The following is a 20649-nucleotide window of genomic DNA, read 5'->3' on the forward strand; positions in this document are numbered from 1 at the left end:
TACTTTTTTGTCATCCTTGTCAACCCCAAGCACAACAGTGAACACACAGTCATTACTTCCTAAGTCTATCCTGGTTTGCTCTACAATGTCATTTAACAACCATCCAGGTGTCAAATATGTTTCTTTCTTGGTACTCAAGATCCCCGGAAAAGAAATTGTCTTCTTGTGTCTCATATTTTTCATGCGCTGATGCATTGAACACACACACACACACACACACACACACACACACACACACACACGCACATGTGTTTACCAAAATGCATCACCTCCAGTGTCTTCCTTCCCAATAGACACAAGATTCAGAAACACTTCTTCTCTTACTGCTCCAGTTTGAATCTGGAACATTCTCCACAGGCCCATGGTCTCAGTGCTTCTTCCCAGCTAGCTCTATCTGGGGGGCTGCAGAAGCTTCAGGAGATGAAGGCTGGCTGACAGAAGTGGGGGACTGGAATAAACCTTTACAGGTTAGGCCTGGCTTTCAGTTCCTGCTTCTTGGTCCCCCGGGGTGAAAACAGCTTCTGCCAGACACTCCTGTTGCCACATCCTCTCTACTAGGATGGATTGAGACCCTCTCAAACCCCAAGCCCAAATATATCTGTCCTCTTTCAGTATACTTCTGTCAGGTGACGTGATCACAGTGATTCAAAAGTAATTAATGCATGATTCGCCTGCTTGTGTTGCCTGCTTGTGTTGCCTGCATGGAAGCTGCCTCTGAATACAAACCCTCCTAAGGAAAGCGCTTGATGGTGTTGGGCTGCAAAAGGTGACAAACAGTTATGAGCATCATGGTCCTCCTTCCACTGTGACTCACCCAGCGGCCATACACACGAGGTTTTAATTCAGTAGAGCAAGATTGAAAACCACTCAGCAGGGCTGGTGAGTCCGCTATGAACAAAGCCTGCTGATTAAAAAACCTGAAGTATCTGTTCTCTGGAAGAAGGTGGATACGTGGTATTCGTTTTGAAACTCACTACCAAGTATTTTCACTGCTGTACAATCCAAATTAAGAGGACAATTGGTGGCTTTAAGGTCACTGTGAAGTGTGACAACCACACAGAACCCTTTGTTAGTACCCACAGTTCAGTGATTGGCCCAGGCTAAGAGGGTGGACTGGGTAAAACCTACCTAATAGATTAGAAAGAAGAAACAGGGAAGCTAAATCCTAGCTAATCTCTGCCCACCCCACCTCCAAATCTTTTTAAAGGGACGTGAGGGCTCACAGATGGTTAGGATGAGCCAGTCTGTGGTAAAGGAAACAGGCAGCCTTTGCTGACTCCCAGAACAGTGGTCTCTCTAGTGTCTAGTGCCATGGCGCCTTACAGGGTGAGCGAAGAGCATGATCCCTATAGAGGATGGAAAAATCTGAGGAATCAGCGCAACTAACAGGAAGCATGTCTTCCCTGTTCCTGGTTTCTATAATAAGAGGGTTTTTTTTTCCCTAAACAAAGCCTGACCTCTTCTCTACCCCAAATACCCCCTTCCTCCTCCTCCTTTTTCCTCTTTTAAGTCTGTGTGGAATTTAAGCTACTCAGGAAATTAACCAATTAGCCCTACCCTCTCTCCTGCCTATAAGCTAACTGGCCAGGCACACTGTTTAGTCCCCTCCCGCCCCCAGCATATTTCCTCTTGCCACATAGGTGTTTTGTTTTTATAGGCCATCCAGAGATTCTCACGATGACGTGTACATTTACAGTTCAGCGAACACTTGGGGGACACTCAATTCCGGGTCTCCTCACTGAGCTCACCAATGTAGAGTTCCCAAGGGATATTCCAGGGAAATACACCAATTCCAGAGTTCCACTAAATAAGTCATTTCATGTAGAGGTCACTGACTTATTAGACAGGGTTCAGAGAATTTTTCTTGCTGTGGGGGTCTCCAAATACAAACATTAGTGAATAGGAAAAAATCCTCCTGCTACATGTCAAGTCTTAAATATCTTCCATTTATAGTTAATGTTATATTTAACTTGAAACATGGATTTCTATTTCTTAAGTCCTTTGGGGCTTCTAAATAACAGAGTAACCCACAGCCCTAAGTTACAGCATTTACATTGAATACAATATATCTAACAATGATCATGGAATGCTTTTAGAAATTATCGAATAAACACCAGACTCTTAGTATTGTCTTTTCAATGTTGGAGGGGGCAATACGTGTTCGTGTGTGTGTGTGTGTGTGTGTGTGTGTGTGTGTGTGTGTGTGTGTGTGTCTAAGAGAGAGAGAGATGCAAGTGCCTATGGAGGCCAAAGATTATGGATGGCTTCATCAGTGATTAGCCATCTTTTGGTTTTTAACAGACAAGTCTTTACACTGAAGCCAGGAATCCGTTTATCTCTGCACTCTGGACTGAGGCTAGGGACACAGACTCCTACCACTGTGTGTTGAGAATACAAAATCAGGTCCTCTTGTTTCATGACAAGCATTTGCGCACTGAGCCATCTTTATAAACCCTATATTACTAGTTTTTGCAGTTTTGTACTATTTCACATTGTTGGGGGCAAATGTATTTTTATGTTGTATCAATGAAAAAATTAAGTTAAATAAATATGTAGGAACCAAACAACAAATGCAGTGAACTAAAATCAGAATAGCACTCTCTCTTACGACACACATCACCTGGGCCAGCTGCATTCTGGGAAATCATGCCCCTCTCCCAAAAGTCTTTCTGTCTGAGAATATTGTATACATTATGGTAAGGTTCTGCAATGAACTTTTGTTGTGTAGAGCCCTGTGAAACCAAAAGAAAAAATATTAAGCACATCCAAGAATTAGCAAAAATGCAATTGTCCTAGAACATCTTTCTCTTGTTTTCCTTTTTCACCGTTCTGAAAATGGAATCTGGGAAAGACCAGGCAGGCTTTCTGCCTCCGTGCCATACACCCAGTACCTAAACTGCAATTCGTAAAGCAGAAAACCTTGCATGTTTGTCAGACTAAGATGTTACAAAGCTAAAAGTCTTCTAACATCCTCTCACTGAGCCAGCAGCTTCACGTTGATAGACCATTATCCTCCCCAGAGCAGTTGTCTGTTTCACTACCAAACAGCTAACTGTAGAAACCCGGTCCAGGAACGGAGTCATGTGAGGAGAATTCTGAGGGCTTGTGAGAGAGCCCCAAAGAAATGAGACAAGAGTCTTGTGACCTCAGTCTCCTCAAACACATAATTGTTTTTGGAATGTGTTTTCATTCTCCTCTGAGGGATGGCAGATCAGAGCAGGCTTCCAATTAGTCATTATTGTTGCTGTTGCTATTCGATTAAATATTTAAACTGGCTTTTTATGCCTTTATGGAAATACAAGTGTTTGCCACATGAGGCTTGTCACCGTGATTGCATACAGCTTCTCTCATGAACGGTACTCACATGACCTGTCTTATATTTTTGGTTCTGAGCCTAGCCTTTAATGGCTGAGCCATCTCTCCAGCCCTCACATGACCTTTCCTAACTGTCAGAGTATAAATTGTCTGAGGCTCCAAATAAAGTTGGCTACTGCACAAGACTTAAGTCTGCCTTATTTATCAGCTCTGTTCTCCAGGTCTCATGGTCTCTAGATCAGTGGCAGCTAATGATGGGAATTCTGTTTTGTATGTATGCATACTAATCATAATCAAAAACGCATCAAGAAAGAGGGCTTTGGGAATGGATACTGACTACAGCTTAGTCATTAGATTATAACGCTAATATATTCAGCTGAAGTGGAAGGAGAAGCTACAAGGATCAAGTAAAGGCTTTCTACATTTTATCCCTGAACAAACTGTGTGTCTTATTTGCAGTAACTACAAATGTTTTGTCACAACCACTTAAGGTCCATCACCTCTAAGTCTCTCCTATCTCTTCCTAGTCATAGGAATGACAGAAGGGTTAGCCCTGCCAATTTCTGAGCTAAATTGTTGCCCATTACATGAGAATGTAGAATCTGGAGTCAGCTTATTAGCTTATTCAAGACTGAAGAGCTTACATGAAATCAAGATTCTCTCATTCCTGCCAAATTGGCCATGGTTCCTAAATGGACCTCCTTACTTAACTCTGCCCTGTTAATACTTTCTGACCTAAATCTCACTGGTTCTAACTTTGTTGGGTTACTGAAACTAATATATCTCACTATAGCCTGTGCCTGGGTTGTGGCAGGTACAATGTCCCCCATACTCTAGCTAATACTGTATACGGTTGGCAAACATCTGCACCTCAAATGATGTTTGCATTCTAATAAATGTCTTTAAAAAGTATTCTTGTTATTCCTAATGATCAGAATTTATATATTGCACAGGCAGATTAAAGGGCTGAGATCCTTCTATATCACAGAAACATTCATCTTTTCTAAATAGTCTTCCTTTTAGGACAAAACTGGAGAGGAAGCAAATCGCATACACTACGTTCGAGTTCCCCCGTAATGTGAACAATACCAAGCTTCACGTTGCATTCCTCACCAGTATTGAGTCAAAGGCCTGAGTAGTAGGTTTTAATAATGTATTTTCAGATGGATGGATGGATGGATGGATGGATAAAAGGTATGCCCAAAGAGACGTAGGCTTAGAGAGAGCTGCTCATTTAAAGATTTAATATCAAAATTAATGTTTATTGTCTGAAATCATATTGAGATGAGACATGATTCACTACAGACTATCAGTCTGTAGTAAACTCGTCTATAGCTACCTGTGCATTAATAACATACCCATGAATATTGCGGGTCTACACTGATTTGCTTTGTATCATGAAGTCAGCCAGAATATAAATGCCTCTTCCAAATTTAGCTTGACAAAACAACCTTCTGTGTATCTTCAAACAGAAATAAAGAAGGAACTGCTTGCAGATAAAGAATCAGAGGTAACTGCCAAGAAAAGGTCAGACAGGGAGGAAGGAAGCCCCCACTGGGTGCCCCCACACACAGTTTGGGTCCCCCAAACAGTGCAGTGCAGGTTCAAGAACATTTCTGTTTGCTCAACATCATAACTTTTAGTCAGTAACCTGGTAGGTTTCTGTACACACAAAAGTATAATAAATAGAAAGATAAATATGCTGGATCAAAGCAGAGACCATTATTTTAATGGAATAAAAAGGTGAGTGCTTGGTAGAAATCAGGCAACATAAAATTTGTTTGTTTGTTAATGAAATAGAGTTTCTACAACTGTGGCCACTGGAGAGGCAGTGGCCAGTTTAGGCAGGATCACAATATGTGAGCCCATGGGGGATACCAGAATACTAATCAATAATTATAGTCAAAGACAAGACACTCTTCCTCATGGAAAAACAATAAGACTTCACTGGACATAATAAAACCGACCATTGGAGCTGAATGTTCAAATTGCAGAGTTTCTCTTAGCAGCTGTCTTCATTCCTCAGGATGGCAACTGTTCACCGTCAAAGCAACAGCATTCCAAAATATTAACTATGTGTGCAAAGAAAATCCCAATTTTGTTTATTTTCCTCCTAAGAATTGGCTTGGGGAGAAGGTTCCCCTTGAAGCTGACATTGATTCTTAGGTATTTCTGAGAACCGTGATCCTAGCTGCCTCCCTCTTCAGACCTGGGAGGTGCAGAGTAAGCAGAGCCAGGCTGTCCACTAAGTACAGCATTCTCAAGGCATAGCAGACGTCCCACCTTCGCATGACCATGGCCCTTTACCTTTACTCCTCCACTGGGATCTTGATGTCAAAGTCTGCTTTGTACTTGAAATGGCTGCAGTTACAACAACCAATCACAGGTCAGGTATTGAGAATGACTCCTCGATTGTGTGTCCATCAGATATACTAGCAAGAACAGCCCTTAAGAGGACAGCCCTCCCTTACATGAACTGTTTAACCAGCCTCCATGCTTCATCAAGACCATGCATCATATTTCCAACAAGTACTACAAGATACTAGACCCTTCCAAACCTCAGAGGTTTGTCCTGCATTAGGCATTTGGATAGCTAGTCTCAAAGGTACCTTTTAAATCTGAAATTCTTTGACTATTGAGTCTCTATATCTAATTCTTACCATATTCTGCCATAAAGTATCCGTATTGTATTTCCTTATGGAAGTCAGTGAATCTTAGAAAAGATTCACTGGCCTGAAGCTCTCTGGGAGCTGCTCCTAGAAGTAAAATAACTTACTCCTAATTCCTTTGCTAACCAGGTGAGCTCTTCCTGGGATTCTCCTTCAGGGAGGTAAAGAAATGATGAAGGGGAAGTATGCTTTTCATTTTCATGGGAAATACAAACATTATCTGGAGGTGCTGACTATAAAGACCAGATCATTTGTCCCAAGGTTGCAATTCATGGTAGATACCCCACTCCCCTGAGGAGAAAGGGGGAACATAGGACATGATAGGAGCTGGCACTTGTCTCAGTAGAGGGGGCAAGAGGGCCAAAATGCTTGAGAAGGGTCCCCGCTCTGCCAGAGTCTTCTTTTTCACTGAACTCCGCATTCCATAAGCAGCTGGTTTTCAGCTCATCCATCACCTAGCCCACTCAGAGTACACAACACAAGAGCAGCTTCTTAAATGTAACCTAGATAAAGACAAGGGCCTGTACCACAACACCACCACTGGCCCACTGTGAAAGGCACTCTTACACCAGAGTGCTCAGAATGCTAGTGTGTGTAGAACAGTGCCCATCCCCCACAACAATCCTGCATCTGACTGTAGCAAGAAAAACGGAAAGAGTAATGAGCTTTTTAAACGCTTGCCCTAAACCCACCAGGCTGGTGCATGCCTGTAAACTCAGAGCTCAGGTAGCTGAGGCAGGAGGATTTTTGAGTTCAAGGTCAGACTGGGCTATATACTTGCCTCCAAAGAAAAAATTAAATGGAGAAAGAAAAAAGTGGGTGTTGGATATAAAGAAATCAGGCTGGAACTGAGGTACTTAACTTTCAGAGTTCTAGAAGGTGCTACACAGGTGCCTGGGGAGAGAAAAAGGCACCAGTGGTCACAGGCAACTGTGAACCCTACAAGTTACAATGCTAACCTGTCAGACAGGATACAGCATCCTTTGTGATAGAGACACAACTGTTACAGAGGTAACGAAGTACCCTGACTGGATTAGAGGCCTGCCCCACAAGAAGGAACCCACGTGTAGTACTACAATCCTGGTCAAAACTCCATGCCTAAGGGAGGTAGACACACTATCTCCTAAGTTCCTGTTTAAAACCAGACAAATGTTGCTCTCAGCCCTAATCAGAGAAGCCTCTCTTCAAAGAGAACAGTGGTGAGTGCAGAGGCTCAGAGATGCCCTAGATGTTGATGATAACCTCTTGGGGCTGGGCCCTAAACACATTTAAAGCACCCCCCTTTCATGCTCAAGGAGCATCAAAAAAGATGTAAAGGAATGTAGAAGCCCATTGACTAATGACAGGGAGAAGGGCTATGAAATGCCACCTTTGAGACATCAGGGCTCACCACGTCGTCAGAGGTTATCCACACAAGTTCTGCCCAAGACCAGCCCTGCCAGCAGTCAGCCATGGGTGAGGGAAGCCCTTGTAGGGCCTTACCCATTACTGCAGAACTACTGGCTACTGACATTCTGGAAAGGGGTAGGTGTTATCCTCAGTTGTATATGCCCTACTGAGCCCACTGGACAATGGATAGTTCTAAACCCAGAGTCACACAGATGGCCCTGGGTAATCTCAACGGTAATAAAATAGGACAACAGACCATTAAGTATGGTAAAAAGAGCTATAGGGAAGAAGGGGTGAGAGGGGCAGGAGGGAAGAAGGGAGATAACTAGGATGCAGTATATACGTGCATGAAACAATCAGTGCAGAATTAATTAATGATAAAAAAAGAAGTGACACGATTCAGAAAATTCTAAGGGTCGGTCAGAGAAGTGATCTAATAACATATGTTCTAGAAATGATAAAAACAGGGAGGATCTGGGAGGAGTTGGGGAAGGATAAATATGGTCAAAATACACTACATAAAAATTTTAAAGAATATTACAAAAAATGTTGGCCACTGCCACAGCTTTAGTCTTTCTTTAAGTCTACAGGCTTAAACCTTCCATCAATAATGTATAGGAAGCCTTATCTTCCAGACATTAATATTTCACTCTTCTCCCATATCTAAAGAGCATACGTCAGACAGCAGCAGTTAACTGGATGATGCCTTCATTTGCCGGCCACTGCAGGTTAAGAGGGCCTCACATGAATCGTAAGGACACACAGTGCGTCACATGTTGTACACGATCTTGTTTCCCTTCAGGCTGTGTTTGTCTTTTACTTTGTTCATAAACCCTCCTGATGAAGTTCCTTGACTCTCACATGGTTAGATCTGTCTCTGAGGCTTCACGTATCCTTAACTCATATTTAGTATGGTCTTCTGGGTCCACAGTTATAAAACCGTACATTCCCGTCTTCCAGTCAAGTTTTTTATGTTTTCATTTGCATTTTTGCGACACTAATGCCAGCCTTAATGCTGACACTAGTTAATGTTTAATAATGACATTATAAATACTATTAAGCATGTTCTATCCCAGGCCAAAAAGTCATTAAAAATAAATATTTTTAATCAAAAAATAGTAGAGGCAAAAGTAACTCCACAGATTAACAGGAGAGAGGGATTTTTTTAAATTACTCATTTATGTAACATGACAGCTTTGGAAATCAAGACTTAAGAACCACACAAGGAAACGCTTTATGGGTAGTTCTATAGGGCATCTTTGCAGGGGAGGAGGCTATGATCTCGTAGCCATAAACCCGGAGGGATTCAGAGAAAGAAATATTTAACCTGCCCGATTTATTCAGGTCTATGAGTTACTCTGAGACCATATATTTCCTAAATCCAACAATTAAAGTCCCTCTCTCAAATAATGGGCAGGAGGTGAGGGACATTCTTACTAAAACTTGGCCATACGCTGGGCTCCTGATTGACTTTATTTTTGATTGGCCCAGCAAGAAATCAAAGCAACGCCCCCTACAGTTGTGAGAGTAGCATTTTCTGTGCGAACACTGGTAGTGATTGACGGAGAGAATCAGTCTACCATTGGGATATTTCTGAGCAGCCAGAAAATGATGCTCCCTGGCAGAGAGAAGCAGAATACGAAGCCTATAAGACTAACGATCCCGGGAAAGAAAATGCATCTCCAAAGGCTGAGTGGGCAGCAGATTGGAATGTGGCAGCTCCAAAGTCTAATGACTAAAGAGCCATTCTGTGACCCCCCTCTACGACCCACCTAACACCCTGTGACTAGCCAGACCCAACATCCTGACACATAAAAACCTTTTGGAATATGTTGTGAACAAAATTTTTGCCAGTCAAAAGGCTAAAAATTTTGTCAGACAGCATCCAAGGCCTACTGGGGAGAGCCGCTCCTCTCAGTCTTACTATAACCTACCTACTGCACACAAAAGCAATACCCATGGAGGTCTGAAGAATGTGGTGCTGGAGTTCTAAGTAGTTGAAAGCCAACTGACACAGATGCGTGGGAACAGAACGTGGGTCCTCTGGGAGATCAGTAGATGCTTTAAAGCATGGAACTATGACCCTAGCCTCTGTGTCCTTCAAGTCTAAGAGCTACAGTGCAAGAGACCCTCCTCTAAACCCTGTGAGGCTGCAGCACTGACACACCAATAAAATCAGTCTGAGCAAAGGACAGATGACTAATGTCAGCATTTTCCCTGGGACTGCCCCAAGGATAGTCTGGGATAACAAAGCATACAAATACCACCCCTTAACGACACTGGAAAGAGTGAAGTAATTCCATTATCCACAATATAAATCTCTACAGAAGCAGAGCCTCACTGCCAGAATTTAATCTTTACTCAAAATAAACCACTGCCTGCACTTAGAGGAATGGATCAGTTAAAGCGCCGAGTAGATAAACCTGCCTGAATGTTAGATCAGAAATCTCATCTGGACTGCCCAGATGACCGCTGACCCCAAAATAGCAAAACTTCTGCATGGCCCGCCATGAACTGTGTGACAAGCAGAACCTGTGGTTCTTGCTGCCCCATTATGCTCATTTCCGCCAGGACCCCTCTGCCTTTGAGACTGATTAGAACAAGATGGTGACACAGACCTTCCAACCCCAACAGGAGGGCATGGCTTCTCTGTCCTCCCTTCTGACCAGCTCCTACCCCACCCCACCCCCATCCTCCACAGCACGTGTGGTGTCTTCCTTCTTCTTTGATGTTGTATGGTATATACACTCTTCTTGCTAAGGTGCACTCGGGAAAGAACAGGAGCCAGAGGTAACAGGTCATGGTTTTTAAGGCAGTAGAAATGAGAAGGTGTCTCTATGCCCAGGGATGTGGGGCAGGGCAAAGCAAAGAACAAAATGCAAGGAGATACATGGAAGCTTCCTCAGCAGAAACTTGACGCTACTTCCTGAGACACACCTCACGTACTCTTCAATACACGGCCACTTAGGTATTTCTTCCATCCTTGAAACATTTCACATTTCACTTTTAAAACTTGGGTTTCTTTTGAATGAAATGACTAGCTAGAGCGTCTGAGGGGATTTTAAAGCAATGATTGAGATAATGCTGAAAATATTCCAGTGTAATCCTGTCCGGTCCACATAAGGTGTACATAAAACTACATATTAGTGATTTCTGATTGTGGAGGCAGAGCTACCCATGGCTTCTTTACCTCTAGGAATGAGTCCTTACTCAGTATGAAGTACATCCAAAGTGTGGAGGACAGAGAAAGAGGCCTAGTATTGCAGCAAACCTCAAAACCGTTCTTCTTCACAAAGGCCCTAGATGATCTTCACTCTGTAATGTTTACTAGGTATCCAAAACAGAAACCCATTAGGCGGTTGACTATCTACATGAGTCTACATGGAGGTGAAGTCAAGGTCTGATGTAGTTAAGGTATAAAGGCCTAGAAATTAATCAAAACCACAGGACTGGGAGTGAGGGCAGGAGGAAGGAAAGAAGGGAGGCTCTTAGATACTAGAGAATATCTGCTTATTGAGGAGAGCTGAGATTTCTTCTGGAATGAAATATAAGTTGATAGGTGCATCCCCTCAACTTCATGACCTTTGTGATGAACCCGGCAGTCCATAATGGTAAGAGTCATCAGAGGAACAAATTCGAAACCTTGTCCTCAAACTATTGAAGCCAAAGAAGTCAGTGGACTCAACATGTGCCAATCTATGGGTAAGCACGTGACAGGAAACGATATCAAGTCCAATGGGAGATTAGAAAGGGGATAAAGAATTCCACCTAAGCAAGGATCCCAGAAAAAGTACCATGGGAGATAGACCACTTCAAGTGTGTGTTAAAGAATATATATGAATTCATGAGGAAAGAATTGTTGTAGGGATTACTTAGGGAGTCACACACACACACACACACACACACACACACACACACACACACACACACTCATTCTCTATGACCTGAGACAACATAAGTGCTGATCGCTCTGTGACCTGTGCCCCCTGTGCACTTTGAGCCCAGGAAGTAGGCACATAGTGGTTCATTACCCTCTCCAACCTGACATCTACTAGGAAGAGTTACACATCTTCCTTCAAAACAAACACCTTCTATAAATTGCTGAGTTCTTTACTAAGTTATAAGATTTTTTATAAGACTTTTATTCTTACCTCCATGGGGAAGGCTTTGAAATTGACCGTATGCTCAGAACCACGCTGGTTTTCTCTTCCCCAGTGAAATCTAACTTCATACAGTTCAAACTCCTGTCCCTGAGGCAGCGGTCCTCCTGACAAAACTGAAAAGAGAAAACGATGCTGCTGAATGCTGTCCCAGGCTGTACATACAAGAGGCATTGTGATTGTGATTGTGATTGTGCTGTTATTGCTGAACCAAAAAGCTCTCCTGGACTCTAAAGAAGTCAAAATGAGAAATCTTATTACATCTGAGGTAAATTTAAACTGACCAGATTTCACTACGCTTCTTATGTTTGCTATTTAGATAGGGCCGTGGTAGTAATGTGTATATTTTAAGTTTTCTTGTTTTATACTCCAGGAATAGATAAGGTAGTAAATCTCTCCTGAGACTTTTTTAAAATATTTATTTTAAATTATGTGCAGGTGCTCATGGCACAAGAAAAGGGTGTCAGACCCCCTAGAGCTAGAGTTGTAGACACTTAATAGCCACCTGACATGGGTTCTGGGAAACAAATTTGGGTCTTCTGCAAGAGTAGTACTGCTTCTTACCAATGGGCCCTCTGCTCAGTTTCCACACATACACACACTACCGTGACTTTTATGCTGATCACTGACCAAGGCACACAAATATAGTCAGAGCCGCGTACAAACCAGTCCCTTGCTATAAGTCTATCAATGAAGTAAGCTACATCTTGGGTCATCCACTGGCATCAGTATAATTTCAATCAAAGAACAGGTATAGGTATAGATAAAATATCTAAGATAAATATCCTTAGATAAAATATCTAAGGAGAATGTGTGTTAACACAACCAGCAGGGGCTGGAATGGTGTTCGGTGGTTAAGAGTACTCACTGCTCTTGTAAAGATCTTAGGTTTTAAGCACCTTCATGAGGCTGCTCACAACCTTCTGTAACTCCAGCTCCAGGGGATCCAACACCCTTGTCTGGCCTCTTTAAGTCCCACACACATGTGGAACACACACACACACACACACACACACACACACACAGAGTGTGCACACATACTCACAAAGTAAAAATAAATATAATCTACCAGGCAACAGTGTCACAGGCCTTTAATCTCAGCACTCAGAGGCAAAGGCAGGCAGATCTCTGTGAGTTCGAGGCCAGTCTAGTCTACAGAGTGAGTTCCAGGACAGCCAGAGCTACAACCACAACCCTTTCCCAAGAAACCCTGCCTTGAAAAAAAATTTTTAATTAAAAATTAAAATAAAAATTAAGTACAGTCTATTATTATAATCACAGTTTTATAAAAACCAATGACCATTCAACATATCACATATATTGCTCTGTCTACTCTTCGGCTGAAATTGTAATCAAATAGTAATAATGGTTAAAATATTAGTACTCGTCCATCTGGGCCACATCTAGTGTTTCATTTTTGAATATGATCTACAACTCTGTCCCAAAGTAGGTCACATTAAAGTTTACATTTTCATGATAACCTGCACGTAAGCAATTTCTTATGTATTTTTTAACAGCCCCTAGAAAGAATATTTGTAACTTGAAATAAAGTGTATCGTAAAGCATGGCCAATTTCAATGGGAATAAAGAATGATTCCAGATTTTTGTTTCCCCTTTAGCAACTCCTAATTCAAAAACAGCATCAGTTAAGAATTGTATCTTCAGGGCTGGAGAGATGGCTCAGTAGTTAAGAGCACTGACTGTTCTTCCAGAGGTCCAGAGTTCAATTCCCAGCAACCACATAGTGGCTCACAACCATTTGTAATGAGGTCTGATGCCCTCTTCTGGCCCGTAGGGGTACATGCAGGCAGAAAGCTGTGTGATGTATACATAATAAATAGATATTGAAAAAAAGAATTTTATCTTCTTTGACACAAATATCTGACACCTTCATCCCTGATGCCCTAAAAGAAGAGTCAGAAAACAGACCACTGTCCGCACGGGAGCCTGACAGTCCTCTCTCCGTGATCAGTTTCATCGGGATCCCCAAATTCCAGAGATGAGAAAGTGAATTGGGGCAGCGCTATCTGCTGTTTGGTTGATGCTTAGCTACTAACCAGTTCTAACTGGCTTTACGTCAATCTGTGTGCACTAAAGCCAGAAAAAAAAAATGTCAATTAGAAGGAGAACAAGAGGAAAGAACATGGCAGAAAATAGAAGCAAGATAAAGGCGTTTCACACAGCATGCAGTCCTCGAAAGTATCTTACAAGGTTGGTTGTCACCTTTCTACCAACTCAGGAGGGAAAAGAGCATCCAAGGGAAATGCTAATAGTTCTGCAAGTAGAAGTGAGTCAGTCCCACAAAGTGTGTGTGTGTGTGTGTGTGTGTGTGTGTGTGTGTGTGTGTGTGTGTGTGTGTGTGTCTGTGTGTGTAATAAGCTAAAAAAGAGGCAATCTTTCTACCATGGGTGCTGGGAACTGGAAATGACCTCAGGTCTTAGGCTTACACAGCAAGTGCTCTTACCATGGACCAATCTCTCCAGCCGCAGGCTATACTCAAGCTGTATAGGCCTATGGTCTGACAGGAAGATACTGAAAACCCAAGGGAACTATTTACAACTATTCCTTATCATCTATAACATGATACCATGCAGTGTATAAAATACATATAATACAAAGATTTTATCAAAACAGACAGAAATTCTGGCTTCATGGATCTCACATCCATGTGGAGAACAGACAAAGCCAAGTCACTCTTGGTCACAGTGGTAGTTTTATTAGCTGCAGTTAATTGTATCCCATTAAATTATAATGAAGGAACAAGATCCTCACTGACGATACATGCTGTGAGGACATATGAACACATAGGAGGAAGGCACGATGCCCGGCCTGATCCTCGTGGAAAGAAAGCAAAAAGGTGGCTTTGTCCAGGTGTCGGGGTCTGGGTATTTTTCATTTTTGCTGCTGCTTAACTCAGAAGTAAACCATACTAATACCATGTGGCCACACAAAGCTATTAAAAAGGCAAAACACTGAATTTAGTTTGAGATGTCAAAGTTAATGAACTCTTTATCCATCCTTCAAAATAGACTGTACATACAACAAAATGGTCACTGTTGGACCCTATTCAGTGACATCCTCTAAAGATGCTACACCCGTTTTCTACAAATGACGCTGCTTACTAGGAAGCCAGTCATCCCAGTGAGTGCCTTTCCCATGTAACCACCACTCAGTTCTGGAGAGTGATGTTTGGTTAGTGCTTGAAGATTCCTTGGGGGAGGTGACATCAGCCCTGATGTAATTACAATGAAACGGCCTCGGGGTGACTCTTCTGAAATGCTCCATTTCTTTAGAGTGACAAAGCTGGGAGGAGAATCTGCAACTGAGTTGATGTCATTGCTCCTGTCCCCGTTTCTTAACTGCTCTTTAATAGGCCTGGTCCTGATGCTAGAAGACACAGAGAGAGCCCCTAAAGGGATGCTCCACAAAACTTGAGGATCGTGTGACAACTTAAGGAACAAACATGTACCTAAACTTGTCTAAGCCTCATAGTCCTTTGCAGAAAATAGATTTACCGTGTAATTCAAAAGCTGTGGCTGGAGGAGAATTCCTTCACACTTCACTGAACTGAACACTCATTTTGAGTGGGTTGGCCACAGAAGAGACAAAGCAAAAGGATCCGACCTCAGCAGCAGCCGGGCATCCACAGAGCAGTCAGGCAGCCACAGTTCAGTCAAGCATGCCCAGTCAGTTAGCATCCTCAATGCAGCTGGGCATTCCCAGTGCAGCCAGGCATCCCCAATGCAGCCAAGCATGCACAGTATATCGAGGCATCCTCAATGCAGACAGTCCTACCCAATGCAGCCAGACCTCCCCACGACCTCAAGAATGTTCCTTACAGCAGGTATCAGAGGCAGCAAGGAGAATGTTTGGAGAGTAGGAGGAGATCCAGCTAGAGTCATCAAAAACAAGATAGCTCACACAGAATCACTGAGGACTTTCTGGAACGACAGTCAAGCTGAACTTTGAAGAATATACTAAGGGGATGGAAAACGGCAGCTAAGGCAGGGAGAAAAGCCTTGGAAAGGCTCGGAGATGCTAAGCAGTTCACATGTGTTCTGAGAGAAGAAATCTAAGTCACCAGTGGGCAGAGGCTCTACACAGGGAATTGGGGTTAGGAATAATCACCCAGTCTAAAAATAGACCGAGAATTATAACAGACCCAGAAGTGAACTTTTCTAATTAAAGTTGCTATAGTAAGTGCCAGAGGATATAGCACAAATGATCTAGAGTGATTAGCAATTTCTCTTATGCTGATGGCCAATTAAAAATGTCATTATCTTTGCCTGGCATAGGGGACAGGCACTTGCACTCAGAGGCTGAAGGAAGAGAAGGGAGAACTGGAGGCTAGCCTGGGCTAATAACAAGACCATGTGTCATAAAAACCAAGTGTTTACCCTTCGTAGCCAGATGGAGTGATGTGCTATCCTATGGGCCTAGCACAATGTCTCACACCTGAGTACCATATTGTCCCAGAAGAAATCTGTCCCTATCTGTAACCACAATCTGTGGTTTCTATTGTCTGCATTCAACCACAAACTAAAAGTACACAATCAACAATTTCAAACATATAGAGACTTCATCCACAAAACTTATATCCCATCATGTGTTTATAACGTTCTATGTGATTATTACATACTGCTGTTAATTTCATTCTGTGCCTAGTTTATAAGGTAAACTTTATCATAAGCGTATATAACAAGAAAAAGAGTATAGAAAGAGTTCAGCACAATCCTTGGGCACTGAGAACATAACCACTGTCAATAAATGAAAATGGTTGTCGTATTATATTTATGCTATTTTTCTTACCATCATAAGTGTGTTCAATTTTCTTTATCCTGCATACCTCAGGTGTGAAGATTCCTGCCATTCACTAGCCCTGGTGGGAAATCAAATCGTGTATGTGACAGCTTTAAATAACTTCCCCAGCTCCAGGAGACAATGGGACACATGGCCTGGTCAAGTCATCACCCACGGGATGTGAAAATGGGCCAAACTCCAGGCCAAGTGGAATTCTGCCACTTTTAAGCAGATCCAGTAGAGAGAGGATGGTGACAGGATCCAAACCATGGTCCAATCTCGGGGACTCCACCCCTGCCCATCTCTGTCTGTTCCCTCCTCCCCCTACTCCACACACTGGAGCTCTGCAGATGACACCTCAGCTTAGCCCTGTGTCCGCCCTACTTTTCCACTGGTACGAAACACAATGGCCTCAGTCTTGGGTAATTTACTTTCTTTCTCTGAATTTCCAACCAGCTCCCAATCTCTCCTAGGTCTCAAGTCATCCTGTGCTGCCATGTTGCCCATTAAGCCCTTTACCACATATACATCTTCTCCCAGATGTGCTACAAGCCCTTCCTTTCCTTCCATCATCTCTACATGTCTCCCATATCTTGTGGTTTTTGCAGCTCTCTGCCCCATACCTCACCAACCTATAAGCATATTTACCCTTCAAGATCACCTCAAACCCTACCTCCTCCCCAAACCCTTCTCTAATAGTTTCCACTAAACAATCGCCCTTCAGTAACTGATTGCTGACTTCCAAAGCTGGTAACTCTCCGTATAAGGTAAAACTATAACATTGCCAACTGCGCTCCACCAGCCAGAGGGGACCAATGAGCAAGTACACTGCAGAGGCACACACCTCCAGCTTCTCCCGACACATCACACAAACCAGGCAAACCAGGCAGGACCTATCCAGGCCCATCCTCCCAACACCACAGGTAAACCAGACACCAGGCAGTTATTTACTGGTCTTTTGTTCACCTAGCTGTGAGTGTCTGCTTAGCTCTTACAGACAGGTGAGTTTATACTGGTGCAGTAAATAATCAGTAAGTGTCGAGAGAACACGTGTGTCAGAAAGGAAAAGAGTGCCACCTTCCTGATGGGATGTCAGCAGTGTTCCAGAGGATGCCTCAGAAAACCTGATACATACGCTCTGAACTCTAAAATACATGCTGGAGAAGGTGCAGAACAGTCTGACTTGGGGAACTGCTCAAGTCCAAAGTGTGCTCCTCAGTGAGGACTGACTTTCCTTCCCTGGGTTCTTTACTCTGAGGCTGTCCCAACCTGCCAAGGGGGTATGCAGCGTAGGGCCAGTCTGATGACAGAAACCTAACAGGAGACAAAGCAGCACGCAAGGTCTCTGTGTTGCACTGCCTGTATGAGCAGAGCTGAGGAGGAAGCCTGAGAGCCCAGTGTGCTCAGGATCACTGAGTATGAAGAACTGGCAGGGTGAAGCAGTCAAAATTAAAACAGCCCTCACGTAACCCCATCTGAGACCAGGGAGAAAGTTTCCACACATCTCACTTCAAACCTGGCACTTAGAGTATGATAAGGTTTTTACAGTTCCCCGGGGGAGAGCTTGTGGTAAGACCACCCATGGCCTCAGCCCAAGGAAGTCTCCACAGAGCTGCATGGTGGAGAGACTAGGCGGTGGGCCCAAGAAATGCCCCAAGGCAGCATTCCCAGAGGGGACCACGTACAGGCACGGCATCACTGGGATGCCTCTAAGAGCTTTAGTTTGTGAAGCATCAACACTGAAGTTAGATACAAAAAATGGTGTGGTCAATTGGGGAAATTCTTTGAGAGGTTTTGTTTTTTCAATAAAGATAGAAAAAAAAATTAAAAAGAAGGAAAAAGTGACCATGTCCACAGTCACTGGCATCCTCACAGAAACAAAAACCTCAACATGGCAGGTGATAAAATGTAAGCTTTAATTCCTACCAAAGAATACTGTGCTTACCCTACAAATAGTGTATTTTACTTTTAAAAAAAGATAACCTGTGGGTCAGCAAAATGCCTCAGGATGTAAAAAAGACTTTCTTTGAAGCCTGACAACTTGAATTTGATCCTAAAACTTCCATGTAAGTGTGTAAGGAGGCATAGAGTGGTAAAAGTGCCCTCTGAACCCCCGCCACCCGCATGAAACCTCAACACACACACACACACACACACACACACACACATACACACAGACACACACACACACACATACACACACACACAGACACACACACACACACACCATTTATACATACTAATAACAAAAACAATAATTCTAAAAGTATTTTTAAAAAGCATGTGAGTGGGACACTGTAGGTCATGTTTCTAATCCCAGCACTCTGGGGTAGAGGCAGGAGGTTATTGAAACGAAAGACCATCTCCAGCTACACAGTGGTTCTTACATTGCCCTGGATAACTTACACGGCTCCTATCTCTCAAATGAAACTAAATAAGCAAATAAATAAATAAGATATACAACAAATAAATAAAATTTAAAGACATCACGCTACATCAGGAAACACCTCCAGTTACACAAGAAGTGCTTTCCTGACTGCTCAGGCCTCACTATACAAGAGGGGAATGCGCAAGCGCAGAATGGCCAAGGGTAAAAAAAACGTAACGCGGCAGAGAGGTGCCAAAGAAACGGAGGGAGCTGCTAAGCGACCTGAAATTCTCGTTTAGTAAAACAGAAATTACTATGGCAGAGGTGACCCCCGGAGGTCCACCTAGCACCTAGCACCGTACTAAAGCCAGGCTGGAAGTGCGGCCATGTTAGAGATGCCGAGGCGAGGAGAGCTGTGTCCTGAAGAATGGGAAGAGCGTTCCCCTTTCCCCTTCTGCAACTTGAGGACAACAGCTAGAAGGTGCCATCCACACATCAGAGCACATTCTCACCAGAGGCCGCATCTGCACACACCTGAGCTGAGACTTAACTGGAAGACATAAACTGATATTGATAAGTTATGTAATCTAAGGCACTTTGTCAGAAGAGCCAAATGGAAAGAGGCACAAGGACAGACTCGGAATGGCGGGCGTTGGGTATGCCTGGATAAGGGTAGAGGCATATAGAGTGGAAAACTGCAAACGAGAAATGAAAACCCCTAAAAAGAGCGCTTCTCTCTGAACCCCATTCTCCACAGCCCAACAGCTGCCTTTACAGTGCCTAGCAGATTAGCAGAGAGTAGGAACACACCATATGGTGGCAGTCTCTTGGCTATTGACAACAACCAGAATGCAAACTTCCACGTGTGGGCCAGCCCTCCCTTGCCACTTACCCACCGTCCCTAAGAAAACAGAAACAGCAAGCAGTAAGTTCTGAGGACACTAAGGCCTGCTCCAGAACTGTCTCTAGCACACCCATGCCACCATCAGACTCCGTTACTGACTATGTGACCAGACCTCAGCCTCTGCCTTCCTGAACTGAGCATCTGAGACTCATGTGGACTCATCTTAAGTAGGAGCAGAGAGCCAGGTCACTGGGTGTTTGAGGAGAACCTCCAAGAGGAAAGGGAAGAACGGAACTGAGAGAGAAGGAACCCAAAACAAACAACAGGGAAAAGAAAACGGAAAGCAGTGAAGAAGAGCCTCACCTTCGTAAAACACTGAGTGGTGAAATTCAACAGAAAATTAATTCAACCAGCACCAGGTTTTAGAAATCGAAAGTGTGAGAGCAAACTTGGGAAGTGTATGAACTTCAGGGTTTCGGTGGCAGTCCAGCGACGGAGGGGCAGCTCCAAGAGGCCAGAGAAAGGACAAGAGGGAAGAGAGGATGGCTTGCTGCCATCAAATGGCCTGAGACACACTCTATCATCTGTGGGATTTGAATGTGACTTCCTGTTAGGTAACATTAAAAATAAACAGTACAGTAACTCCAAAGGAAAACATTGTTCCACAGAGGAAACCCAATAAAGCCTCAGGCAGAAATGGCAGGTGCAAGGTCATAGCAATTATGCTCTGAGTGTTACTTTTAATAACAATATAATTTAGTATGTGGGACAAAACCAGGACAGGAAAGAGTAGTAAGACTCACCTCCTCTTCCACAGCAGGGAGCCTGAAGAGCTCCCAATATCAGAGCAAAGAACATAAACATGTTATTAAGAAATACGGAGGTAAGGACAAACATTTAAAAGGTTCAGCCCTGAAAACAAACATCTAGGTAACAGTATACAGACTGAGCAGGTGATAGATAGATAGATAGATAGATAGATAGATAGATAGATAGATAGATAGATAGACAGACATAAAACATATATGTACATGGGAACAATTAATAATTAATGAAAATGGCCATGAGTTTGAAAGGTAGCAAGAAGGGGTAATGTGCAATAGT

The 20649-nt window shown here is 43.2% G+C and overlaps 1 protein-coding gene across 1 annotated transcript in view; it reads right to left on the reverse strand.

Annotated features, from left to right (window-relative positions):
• The window catches only part of Ca8 (carbonic anhydrase 8), a 97046-nt gene that overhangs the window by 73384 nt on the left and 3013 nt on the right, over positions 1-20649 (reverse strand). The window contains exon 3 of the mRNA NM_001009662.1: positions 11525-11649. Coding sequence (NP_001009662.1) covers positions 11525-11649 — 125 coding nt within the window. The remainder of the gene's footprint in view (positions 1-11524; positions 11650-20649) is intronic.

Source organism: Rattus norvegicus, chromosome 5 (genome assembly GCF_021556685.1).
Source record: "Rattus norvegicus strain SHRSP/BbbUtx chromosome 5, alternate assembly SHRSP_T2T, whole genome shotgun sequence".
Lineage (NCBI taxonomy): Eukaryota > Metazoa > Chordata > Mammalia > Rodentia > Muridae > Rattus > Rattus norvegicus.